Genomic DNA, 14,025 nt, shown 5'->3' on the forward strand with positions numbered 1-14,025 from the left:
GAATTGTTCTTCCATCCGGAACCGCACCGTGCCGACCAACATCAAACTGATTACGAAAGGCGCGCTGCGTCGCTATTACAGATTCCCCATTTCTAATAAACTCCTCGACAACGAAAGCACGATGCACTCCGCTCCAAGCCATGTCGATAACTGAAAATTGCATACTTCTGTCTGCCTAACGCGAGTGCGTACACAGTGTTGCCGGTTTTACAAACCGAACAACCACTATTTGAAATCCTACCTACCTTTTTGCCGCACCCTGTACATTCACGAACCGGTTCTGGTTCTGGAGTTTTAGTAACTCTTTCTTTTTTCCTGTTGCTTAATATGATCAGATGTTTATTTTCAACTAAATTTTCTATTGAATTCTTTTTTGGGAAGCTATGAAACATATATTTTCCTGCTTTTCGGTAAGCTTTTTCGAATCACTTTTCTATGAAGCCGCACTGCACACAGTAGCCCTTGTTTAGCACCCAAAAAGAATTTAATCGTTGATACTGCACTACGCAGCAAGTTTTATAAACGCCACTTTAGTTTGATTTTACTACTAGCGGAGCGAGTGCTTAATAAATGGGAGGCGGAAGTTTATCATCCGGTTGCATACTGTAGTTCTTGACGGCGTTTCATTTTTAGCTACATTTTTGAAACCTCGTAACCAAAGTACAAATACAAAGTGGTACGCCACTGTGGTCAATGCAGTCTTACATCTTGAAGTGACATTTTTCACGCGCTTGATCAGTTCTTCATTAGAGTTGGGAGTAGAAAAATTATATTAATATTAAACTCACCTTAAGTAATATATCAAAAAATCTCTGTTAGCATCTCAAGTCAGATACAATAATTACATTGAAGTAAACCGTAATAAATGTAAAGAGTTTTTGAGAAAACATATCCCAAAAATAGCAATGAATCAAAAAAAAACACTCAAGCTTAAAATCAATTCCAAAAATATTCCTGACAGTGGAATGGTTTAAAATAAAAGAACGAAAACCACGCCATATTAATTTTAGACAATAATGAAGCATGTTTCCACCATCTTGCCAACCCTATATTTTAAATTTTTAATTTTAAATCTTATTTTAATATCTCCTTTAAACAGTATGTATGAGTAATTACCGAAATTTCTTAAGCAGACCTTCTTTTCCAAATAAGGTTATGTATTTAAATTTTGACACAAGCTATTAACTATCTTGTGAAAAATCTTACATGAGGTATGTCTACAATTTCAGAGGATCTCGATACGATATAGGGTGTTCCATATAAAATTAGCAAGTTGAGGTTCGCTATAATCGGAAAATATTTTTGCCGTATCACTCCCATTAACAAAATTCTAAATTTTCGAATTTTTCTCAAGCTGCAATTTTATTATTTCCTTTCCTCTTAAATGCATTCGTACAAAAAACTCGTTTTCGAAAGAAAAAAGATTTAGAAATATTCGAAACGGAAGCCAGATATTCCGCTATAATCAACCCTCTTTGCTCCGGATTAATGGAAAAAACAAATAAAAATGCCTTCTAAATGAGACGAAAACTCTCGGCTTGATAAATTACGATACTCGAGTTTTTCAATAAAAACAAAAACGACGAGCATTTTTCTCGATTAAATAGCGCCCCAAGCTTTATCGATTCCTTCGGGTAATAACGGAAGAAATTCAGGGAAAACCACTACGTCCATTTAGGGTCGAACTGTAATGGAAGATGTTTATACCATTAGCTTTAAGTGTGTGGCAGCAAAAATTATAACTTATGGCAATATACAGTGCTTTTTGAAACCTGGTACCAAAAAATAATTAAAAAATACTACTACCATTACAGGTTCCGTATGCCTAAACGTTTTCAAAATTGATAAAAAACCATTTACAAATGACCCATTTGTTAGATTAGCATTTGTCGTTGCTTTTTTTTTTAAATCAACCAAAACTGGATTTTCTGCATTTTACTTCTTCTTCATAAATTTCAAACTACTTAGTCAATCTTTATGAAATCAATTTCTGTTTTTTTCTGTAAGGTCCCCATATCAATTGCTCCTGTCATTTACCAACTGTATCACTATTTCTTCAGATAGTCCTATCCTCTTTCGAAAAAAGTAAATAAATAGTTCGTTCTCCGAGTGCGCTAGCAGTTTACACTTGGTTCCAAAATTAATAATACAAGACTTTAGCTTCGTGGAATACTGTCAGGAGCCATTTTGGGAATTTCCTGTACTTAAGTCAAAGGCTTTGGAAGGATCCGATGGTAGTGTCACACGTCAATAAATGTAGTTCGTTTTATCACATTGATAAACTTATTCAGACTTTTGTCTGCGCTCCACTCGTGCCAAAATCAAACTCGTGACTAAAGTGTCGTTTATAAAACTTGCTGCATAATACACTATTAATACCTAAATACCTGAGACAATTTGTTTTATTTTTATCTCATCTGTTTGGATATTATGTTTAAAATAGTTAAGAAAAATCCTAGATTTTTTTTAAATTGAAGAAAAATGTAATACGGTTTATAAAATTCTCCTTATTCATCATCTTCATCATTTAGTAGGGCGTGATAAATTGCCATATCGACCTGAAATTAAACAATCCAGACAGAAGAACGCTGAAAGCCTAAGAAAGCAAGCAAGCATCCAGACACGTTTTAACCTGTTAATCAATTAATTCTTCTGCCGTCCCCTCGAACGTCTCGCTTGCTTACGGCCTTTTTGCCCTAATTGTTAAGAAAGTTGGAAAGGAAATGGAAGTTTGCGTGGAGGAAACTTCTCGAGTCGCAAACTTAAATATCCAAATTCCCTTTAAGAAGAACCCGGATCTTACGAAATAATCCGGCAGGTTTCACCATTCAAAAATTTACCGAGCCCCAAGTTTTATATTGCGTTTTTCTTAATTAACAAACATTTTCTTTCGAGCCCCGTTCGTGCGCGCGGCGAAATATGGCGATAATCAAATTGATTAATTTCGTGTTATAAATCTTTACCTTCGAGAGCGTAGCGAAATTAAACCGAATTTGCGTCTTCGGTTTTCCTTCGCAGCTCTTTGCTGCCGTTCCCTTATCCCCAGAGCAAATCAAAATGGTTGCTGTTTTCTAGTGGAAGATATTTTGAGCCAACAGCGTCACCTAAGTTTACGTATACATTCACGTCATTAAGGTCTAAAATATGTTAGAGTCTGTTGTGAAAAACATTTAAGGTCTCATCTACATCTAAAAATATGAAAAAATCTCCATAAAATCATAGAGAACTAAAATTTTTGCAAAAACGGTGTTAATGTTTTAGATAACATTTTTGATCGGGGCCTTTTGAGAACGTTTACCCAAACTCATCTCAATATGTGAAAGTATCTCCGATAAACGTAAATTAAAGTATAAAAGATGGAAAAATTTAAACACCATGTAACGCTCAGAAGTTCCATGTTACTGAAGAAAAGCTTTCCAAACATGTATCAACAACATGTTACTGATATCTATTCGATATTAAAATATCATGCAAAAGTATCAAAAGTATACTCAAAAATTTATTTGCGTTGAATACACACTGGTGTACATACCACATTTACCTCAGAAAGTTTTTTTTTCACCGTGTTTTGAGGCTTAACCCCTGTTTCTTCAATAATACAAGCGTTTCCTCAATCACTTAATATTTATTGAATTTTTCTTTTCTTTTCTATAAATGGACTGTATCTCACTTTGCGGCGACGTCGCGACCCATGCCGTGAACGTCTACCCCGTAACGTTACAAAATTGTTACTAGCCTAGCAGAAACGTAGACCTTGCCGGTTTGGCGTACAACGCCCTGTTGTCACATTGACTGAAATGTCCGGCATGTTTAAGATACACAAAATTAAAAAGAAATTTACATAATTTTGAACTCAACGACCCCATAGTATAAACTTATCGAATTAAGCAGCACTAAAAAACCATTTTACTGATTTTTTAAAATATATAAAGGGCGGACAATAGTAGTATTCAAAAAGCTGACATTACAAATAAACACTAATAAACAGCAAAAAAAAGTGAAAATCAAACCAAAACATATATACAGAAAAGGTTGATAATTAAATCAGAGTAATCAACTTCAGTCAGGTCCTTATTGTCAGTTATAAAAATATTAACTATAATCCCAACGTCATTTGTATAAAACAATTCAATACAATTTCCTGATATTTTTGGTTAATATGTTAAGTGTTGTTTTTCCATTAGGTAGCAATGGCATTCTATTTGTTTCGAATCGACAGTAATAAAACGAAGAATGCGAATTAAGGGATCCCTATATCTCGAGAACATTATGTACTATAGGTATATTTGTATATCGCTTTATAAATATCTAATGGAGAAAAATATTGCACTTATTTTTTCAAGAAATTGTAAAATGAGTTGTGGTTGAGTACTGCGAAAATTTAAATTTTTGGAACCAATCCAATAGCTCGTGTTAACAATTCTTTTTAGGAAACCAAACACTTTGAAATACCTTTAGAAGTAAAGGGAAGTAACGGATCTTTTGATCGAATTAGGAACGCAATGAATTTAAGGGTAAGAAAGGTAATCAATTGTTTCAGGTCCTTACATACGGGTGTGGAAGAAGGGAATCGCTGTTTTATCCGCCGGAAATATACGGGTGACCCCCGATCCTCGGGTCACCCTGCATCCCGATTATAGTTTAGAGATCAAAGAAGTGGGCCCGCAGGATGCCGGAGATTATGTCTGCCAAATAGGTACACTGCAACCGAGGGAAATCACGCATACTGTGGAAATATTGGGTAAGCACGTCTCTATCAAAAAGGTTCAGAATTTCACGTAATTTTGCTACTGAATTGATTGTGTTTTTCCGGAGAAATATTTCTTTTTTTATGAATCTAAGCGAAACATATACAGGGTGACTGCTGAAGGACTATCCAGCTTAGTTTGGTTTAGTTAATTTAGATATTAATTAATAAAACTAAAATGTTTCTAAATTGGCTTCTGCTGTACTAAAAGCTAACAATAAAAAATTAAAAAATAATAACAGTCAAAATAGTTATACTTACTTATCAGCTAAAATTAAATTTCCTTAGACAGAGTTTTGCAAATATGTATAATATATATCTATTACATAGGTGCATTATTTGATTTTGAGTTTTAAAGAAAATTCTTTCGTTAATAAATTCAATAGAATCAGACGAAACCCACTCAAATATATTTTAAAACATATTCAGAAAGTCAACAGCTGAATAGAGTCTCTTAAATTTCTGCTCTATCGAATTAACATTTTTTAAGCAGTGCCACTTTGCCGCTTCTGACAATAACATCGTTATCTTAAAAAACTTTATTTTTGTTTCATTTTTAAAGATTCACTGCTTCCTTCTGATTATTTTTGCTTAATATATTTCTGTACTACGGCTTGAGGAATATTTCGGAACTTAATTACTGAAATTTAGATTTGATTTTGCGTATTAGGTTTATATACACTGACGCCACTTTTAAGTAAGTGGTTTTGAATTAAAAGCAAAATGACCGCTAAAAATGCCAAATTCCAATTGCGCTTCGAAAAATCAAAGTAGATTTATGGAAAGAGAAAAAATCCTTTAGAGATACTGTTAAAATAATTAAAAAATCACATTCAACTGTACAGTATGTAATAAACCAATGCAAATCTATGCTGTGGTCTTCCCAGGAGGTTAACTGCACGAGAAGAGTCTTCTGTTGTGAAAAAAATAGAATTAATTCTAAAACAAACCCTCCAAAAATGCAAAGGAAATCAGGCAAGCGTTCTCAAAAAATGTTAGCCCTTAAACGATTAAATTAAACCATTAATTTCGGAAAAAATCGAAAAAAAAACGTTTGGAGTTTGCCCGAGAACATATGTACAAAACCAGGGAGTTTTGGGAAAACATTGTCTTTAGTGACGAAACAAAAATTAATCTTTTTGGGTCAGATGGTCGGGATAAAGTTTGGAAGAAAAAAAAATACAGCTCTGAAAATCCTACTGCGAGGTAATGTTTGATTTTTAGGGTGCGTGTCAGCTAATGGGACAGGCAATTTAGCTTTTATCGACGGAATCATGGAGCAATATTTGAACATCCTAAAGAATAATTTAAACCAAAGTGTAGAAAAACTTAACCTTGAGGGGCGTTATTTATTCCAACAGGATAACGATCCTCAACACACTGCTACGCTTGTACGTCACTGGATGATCCATAATGTCCTCCGACACCACCACAAAATCAGCATGTTAACCCCATAGAGCATCTGTGGGAAGAATTAAAGTGACGAGTGAAAAAACATCAAGTTACGAGCTTCTAAAACTGCCTTATTTTTTATCGTTTAAATATAGTACTCTTAATGAGATTGCCTATAATTCTTTGAAATATATTTCTCATTAAATATAAGTGAAACAAGAAAGTAAAAGAAAACTGAAATGTGCACGGAGACTTTTTTGACCTACAGTAGATAAATTTATTCTATAGAATATTTGTACTATCAATTAAAATTAATAATTCTGACGTGACACACAAAAGTCTCAAAACTTTATCATTATTTTCTTAATTGCAGCTGAGCAGTCACTCGCACTCTCCTATAAATTTTATACAGGTTCTATTTTTCGGTGTTATTGATTTTAAACCGAATGAATTTTGAGTTTTCGCAAACTGAAAGCAAAATTTCAGCTTTCTTGAGATTCTAATTTTTTTAATGGTGTCACATTTCGGTAAAAATAATTAGCCATAATTGATATTTGGATAGATTATTGACCCACAATAAATCTGTGAAATTTGGGAGAACTATATTCATGGACTGTTTGAACATGAATGCCAACTTAACCTTAGAGATATTATAGAATAGATGAAACATCTCTTAAAATATTAAGAAACAGCAAGGCAAGAAAACATATACGCAGAAATGGTGAAAATAATTAATAGTAAAACCCTTATACTCCGAGGATCACTTCTTCTGTTCTATATGCGAGTTTTTTATATCGCAGTTTAGTTTAGGTTTTTTTTGTAGTTTTTGTAGTCAAAAACAAGGTGCTAGTGCCCACAGAATGTTCAAAGTGGGCAACACCTATCATCCCAATATTAAAAAAAAAACGGTGGTATAAGGATCTGCGGCGATTTTAAGGTGACCTTGAACCCTCAATTGGAATTTCAACAGTTTCCTCTTCCAAGAATTGAATACTTATTTAGCCAACTAGAGGGGGGAATGAAATTTTCAAAAATCGACCTTTCAGAAGCGTATCAGCAAACTTTGCTCGACGATCAGTCCAAAAAATTACCAATCAAATTATTGGTAGATGCCAGCAGTATAGGTCTAGGGGCAATAATTTCCTATCTCGGTTAGGGGGAAACACTAAAAATATGTTTCACCATGCCAGCAATCCGTTACTATTCGACTCGGGTAAACAAGATCAAATTTCATATTTAAATTACATCGAAAATTCAAAATTCCCAGTTAATTTCCAAAAGATTAAAGAACAAACCTCAAAAGAGGTCGTTTTGAGCAAAATTCTATTTTATGTTCGAAACGGTTGGCCACAAACTTGCCCCTCTACAGATTTTAAACCTTATTTTCTTAAAAAACATGAAATTTCTGTAGAACATGGTTGTTTAATGTGGGGTTACCGTCTAATTGTGCCTCCAGTCTTCTATGACAGTATTTTGGGGGCATTACATTTAACTCATACCGGAATCGTTAAAATGAAAGCCTTGGCGCATTCATATGTTTGGTGGCCAAAAATCGACGATTCTATCGAGAAAATCGCGCGTTCATGCAAAACACGTGCACTTTATTCGGAAAACTCCGCGAAACCTTCTTTAATTATGTGGGATACTCCTAAAGAACCATGTTCACGCTGACTTTTTCGGACCATTTTTAAATAAAACATTTTTAGTAATCGAAGATGCCACTTCAAAATGGCTAGAATGTTTCATAGTCTCAGACATGTCTTCTGCACAAACCATAAAAATCTTCAGAGCTCTATTTGCTCGTTTTGGTCTCCCAAAAGAAGTTTCCACCGATAACGGTCAGACTTTTATGTCCGAAGAATTCCAAAATTTTTTGGCAACTTTGGGGATCATTCACAAAGCTGGTGCTCCATATCATCCGGAAACGAATGGGCTGGCCGAATCAGGCGTCAAAATTGCAAAAAGAGCGTTACGCAAAGTATATGCGGATGGGGTGACCGATTTACAACTTATTTTAGAGACTTTTCTTTTTCAATACCGCAATACACCGCACACTACGACCCAAGAATGTCCAGAAAAAATGCTTTTTGGTCGCTTTTTACGCACTAGATTTGATTTAATTTTACCTTCGACCGAAAATATTGCAAAAGAAAAACAAAACAAAATAGAACTTAAGCGCAAAAAGAAAGGGGAACTGTCATTTTCAATTGGGGAGAAAGTATAGACCCGGGACTACCGTCAAAACACGGATAACAGCAGGTGGTGTCAAGGGGTAGTTCGAGATATACTTGGCCGAAGAACTTACGTGGTTGAGTTGGTCGGTGGAGTCACATGGAAAAGTCAGTTATAAAAGTATCATTGTAACGACAAGTTTTGTCCCAGCAAGGAAAACTCCATGACAGCCCCAAATAAAAAAAAACTCCTCGATGACTCCACCTTCCAACGTAACAAGAAACAGATCAAGTAATACTGTAACGTCAGTTAGGTCTAGCGATAGCGAAACATCGGACAGTGAAGACGTTATCTCACCCAGTGAAAACAACCCCAGCGTCAATGAAGTGACCACGGTGCGCATGTGCTTCGTAGACGTAGTAAGATTACCCCTCCAGATAGTTTACAAGTCGCCCAGTAAACGTGACACTCATATCTAAATGCAAGCGTACATAAACACCACTAGAGTTAAGTTAGTTTCAGTTTATTATAGGGGGAAGGTGTTCTATATGCGAGTTTTTTATATCGCAGTTTAGTTTAGGTTTTTTTTGTAAATCGTGATGTGGTACGTTTTCCTAGGGCTATCCACGGCAGTTACTTGCCGGGCCGCGTATTGTATTGAGTTGTGAGTAAACGGTTGCATTGTCGTGGTCGAGTTTCATTTCACGCTAAATGAACACATAACATCTTCCTTCTTCGTCTTCTACGTATTAAAAGCTTTTTCGGAAGCAAAGGAATTTACCACAAATGCGAAGAGAAGAGAAGGGGGAAGCGCTCTACTCCGAAAAGATGTGTTCATTTGCTTCATCGACTACCAAGAAGCTTTGGATAATGTCAGATATCGATGAATAGGTCATTCAAATCAACTAGAAATTATACTGGAACTAAACACAGTCTTCGTATTAACAGCTCACTACAGACGATCAATATAAAAAAAAGGACTGAGACAAGTGTGCATTCTCTCGGCGCTGATTTTTAATGTATATGTCGAGAAAATATACCATCTAGCCCCCCAGAATATTCAAATGGGAATAAAAATAAACTCCTATAAGCTACCTAATACCACTACAAGAAAAATAGTATTTCAAAAACCGTCCAATATTGGTATAGGAAAATGAATAATCAGAAGAAGGCGACGACTCTAAAAATGCAATAAAATAGTTACGATAACCGCATTGCATCTCCAAAATATTCACCATCTCCAATCACCCGATATAGTTGCCAATAATGGTGAATTTGAATCACCCTGTATATTACCTGTTCCGATTATCTTGCATTTAATTTCCACTTAAACGTTAGTAATACAAACTATTTTGTTAATCAAAAATATACGGACCATAAAATTTATAGCTATTTTATCATCCGCTCCGAAAATGTTACTGATAATTTTCCGCCGCCATATTTTCTGTGGAGCAATAAATTTTTCAAATAAAATACGTATACGTTCCGGGCACGGACGTCCGAAAAATCTAGGTGACGGTTTGTTTTCATATATCGAATCGCAAAAATTTTTACGTTCGATATATAAACGGAGAATTTACTATTTTCATTTTGGAGCTCATCGCGCGATATATGAACGACTTTATAGGCGAATGCGTCATATAATAAAAGCTTGGCCCCCACGTAGCTGTGCTTGGCCGGGGCAAATATTTTTCTTTTGTTATATACACGGCGAAATTTATCGTTACTGCACCCGCGTTTAATTCTTCAGAAGTATATTACCCCATATCTCTTTGCGGAAGTAACCATCAAAACAAGATGAAACATTCAAGTCCGCGTTTGCTTTGTAGGTTATATATTTAGCCGAATCCCGTGGCGATTGCAAGACGAAAGAGTTGAAGTCCGTTGCCCGTTTCTTGACGATTCTCGGTTGAAAATTCCTCGACAAAAGCTCAACAGATTTTACTGGAGACGCGTCTTAAAACTTTTCTCCCGTGTCTCGATGATGTTATTTTCGAGCAACGAGGCAATTTTCATAAGTTGGAATTTTAGTAGCAGAATACTTCTTTTTCTTTATGGCATGATAATTATTTCTAAAGCACCACCAGAAATTTGTACTTGACAAACAACAATTATAAGGAGCAAAATAGCGATGTGCAGGGTATTTCAGAATTCAACACAAACATTTTAAGATGGGTCCTAACTTGCTTCGTTTTGGAGATACGGGGTGTCAAAATTAAGCGAAAAAGTCGTTTTTTTTTTAAAATTCAGAAACCTTTTAGCTGATTTTGACAAAAATTACTCATTTCAGTGGCATCCCACTACGTTACTGATTTTATTCGATCAAGGACTCAAAGTTGAAATTTTCGTCTTCAAGAGAAAAGTTTATGATGAACGAAGAAATCTATTTTTTATTAATTGCTTACAAAATAATTTTCATAAAATTGGGCATTCTTGTTTCCGGTCATCTATGTTTTTCAATTTATTCATTATTCGTGGCGCATTATTAATTGTTTTAGTATAGGTTGATATAGGTGAATGCTGATTTTCAATTTTATTTTAAATGAAACTTAGATTCGAAAAAAGTAAAAAGAAAAAAAACTTTGATTGCTTTATCTAAAAAGAAAATTGAATATTAATTACGACAACGAAACAAACCGAAACAGAGTTATAAACTTGAATATTATATTAATAATAATCATGTAAAAAAAGCAAACTATAAATGATGTCATTTTATACAACATAAATAAATAAATCTGAATAACTGCATCAGACACCATCAAATATTTTGCCTCGAGTTTTTCTTGTTTAAAATTTGGTCCTTGTTGCTAGTCTCTTGGTTATCGTCAGCAAGCTGTTCAATTGTCCAACAAATTTATGAAATCGACTTTACAGTTACTTTTTTTTTTCACTGACATAACCACCTTTTTGAGTTAGGTATCGCACAACAAAACCTTCAAGAAAACTTTAAATAAAATTTTCATATTATATAAAAACCTTAAAGAACTTTCCTTAACAGGGGAACATAAAAAGCTTTAATTGTGTAATTATTTTTTCGTGTATAAAACTTTTTGATCCAGAATTATTTTGAAAATTTTGTACGGTTGGTTTTCGTTTTGTTGTTTTTGAGATATCCGTGGGCAAATAAACAAACAACCATATAGATAATAAAGATAATATAAAAATGATAAATTAATTTTCACACTCTTCAGACACGACATAAGGTTTTTTAATACAATGACGAATGTGTTTTTTGTTGAATAATACTTTGCAAAAAGAATACCTATTTAGAGAGAACTATTTAGAGTATCTAAGTTCTAATAAATTCAATAAATCAAAGGGTTTTTTTCGGAAATGTATTTGGACACATTCCTTAGTATCTGAAATCCGCCACATTTTTATGTTAGGATTTTTTTTTACAAATTGTCCCAAATTGGACAATAGTCGATGACGTTTTGGAGCACCCTGCACCATGCATAACACAAAATACTATAAAAGTTTTCTTTGATTTACTAGATTTATTCCAAGTTAGATATTCGCACTGTCTTTATATCCCAAAATATCAACCAAATATGCCTATGTAAATATTTAGATTTGCCCTAAAAAAATTTTCAAAAAAGTATCTGTCTTCTTCTTTAGGTGCCATGCAGATTCCTGCTTAGGCGTCCTCCGTTTTCTCTATCATATGAGTCTATTTACTGCAACTTCCTGGAGCGACTGAAAGTCGCTTATACCCGTCCACTGGCGAATATTTCGATTTTCAATATGTTCGAATAATTCTCGGTCTTCCAATCCAGCCATCCCGAGCACATCCTAATTCCTGACCCGTTCCGTTCACGGTATCTGTTGCATCCGTCTCAGAATCCACATTTCGAACGCTTCAATGCGGTTCATAGAATCACGCTTCCGCTCCGCAAAGGAAAACCGACCAGACATAACACTTAACCATTTTGTACCTGAGTTTGAAATTTTTATTCCGGTTGGTGAGGAATTTTTTTTAGTTTTAGAATAGTAGTTCTTGCTTGTTCTACCCTGCATCTAATTTCAAGTTCTGGATTCCATTGGTCGTCCACCATACACCCCAAATATTGAAACTTATTGACCCGCTCTATTTGCTCGCCACTGAATTGACACAAGACATCTCTAGATATAACCATAAACTTCGTTTTGTTGGTGTTAATCTTGAGGCCCCTCTGTTGGCTTGCCTCATTGACAGTATTTAGTAGGGTTTGCAGATGGTTGGCATCATCAGTTATTATTGCGGTGGCGTCAGCGTAGGATATATTATTAATTGAGATACCATTAACTAATACCCATGGGTCTTTGAGATATTATTTCAGCAAAAGCTCCCTTCACTGAAGTGGCTTTTATTTGATGAAAATCTATTTATAATAGTTTAATAAGAACAAACGATGTTCAGATTTTAACATAAATATATTTAAATGACAGCTGTCATTTAAATATATTTATGTGAAAATCTGAACAACGTTTCTTATTTAACTAGATTGATTGAAAAGCATTGGGGATAGAATGCAGCCCTGCCTGACTGCCTTCCTTATTTCAAATTCCTTTGTTGTTGCTGAGTTTTGAAGACGTATTTCAGTCGCCTGGTGCCAATATTTATTAGTAATCAGTCTTACATCTTTGTCGTCCAATCCAAGTTCATGAAGATATGTTACCAGGAGTTCAGTCTTACATTATCAAAAGCCTTTTCATAGTCAACGAAACATATGAGGGAGTTCTTGCTTTGGTCAAGACAATTTTGCACCAATGTCTGCAGGCTGAAGATTGCCTCCTTGGTTCCAAACCCTCTCTTAAGAAGCCAGTCTATGGAGATGTTTCCAGTGTCGTACATATTATTAAAATATCTTGTTTATGAGGTGGAAGGTTTCTGATAACATGTTGTCTGGTCCTGGAGCTTTATCATTGTTTGATGGTTTTATGGTGTTAACAATTTCACTCTCCAATATGTATGGGCCGTATGACACGTTGTTATTTGGTAGTGGTGGATTTTGCGATCTCTGATCATTAAACATGTTAGTTGCATAAGTTTTCCACCTTTCCAACAGTTTTTTGGGTTCTAATATTATTTCCTCTTCTTCATCTCGGATGTGGGTTATTGATGTTTTCTTGTAAAGACCTGCGATCTCTTTTATTTTCTTGTGCAGATGAAAGCTGTGACAGCTCATGAAGATCAAAGCTGTTCGACTTCCATACATCGGTCTTTAACAATTTCATGATTTCATGGCAAGTTCTCCTCTGATAGTGTCGATAATATCTACAAACACTAAATTATCACATTAAAAGTTTTCAGACCTCCCTCCAAAAATGTAAACTTTCAAAAATTCCCTCGTATCGCAAGAACCACTTCACGTTTAAAATATAAAATAACTAATATGTGATTCCAACCTAAAAAATTTGTAAAAATTAATTGAATGAACCACTACGAATATTTAACGAATATTTTTCCACATACGAGGAATAGGACACACTTACTCTGAACGTTTCATCTATTATCTAGCCGGGGAAATCCGTATCACTTTTTCAGTAACTTTTTCCCGTTGTTCGTATATCAAACGGGTTCGTCTGTGGCAGCTTTAATCTTTTAATATCACAACCAATGTCCAAAAAAAAGCGCGTTTGGACTCGCGCCAAATTCCGTAAAAATATCAATTTTCGTCGAACGTCGCATTTTTCATTCTCATCGTTTCATCGTCGGGACCGTTTGCTTTTTT

At 34.8% G+C, this 14,025-nt stretch overlaps 1 protein-coding gene across 4 annotated transcripts in view; it reads left to right on the top strand.

Annotated features, from left to right (window-relative positions):
* Positions 1-14,025, top strand: part of LOC132698576 (limbic system-associated membrane protein-like) — a 228,788-nt gene that overhangs the window by 141,600 nt on the left and 73,163 nt on the right. For all 4 annotated transcript variants that reach the window (XM_060664754.1, XM_060664752.1, XM_060664756.1 and 1 more), the window contains one exon: positions 4,541-4,741. In XM_060664754.1, the coding sequence (XP_060520737.1) occupies positions 4,541-4,741 (201 nt within the window). The remainder of the gene's footprint in view (positions 1-4,540; positions 4,742-14,025) is intronic.

This window comes from Cylas formicarius, unplaced genomic scaffold (assembly GCF_029955315.1).
Source record: "Cylas formicarius isolate icCylForm1 unplaced genomic scaffold, icCylForm1.1 PGA_scaffold_2__14_contigs__length_35257938, whole genome shotgun sequence".
Classification (NCBI taxonomy): domain Eukaryota; kingdom Metazoa; phylum Arthropoda; class Insecta; order Coleoptera; family Brentidae; genus Cylas; species Cylas formicarius.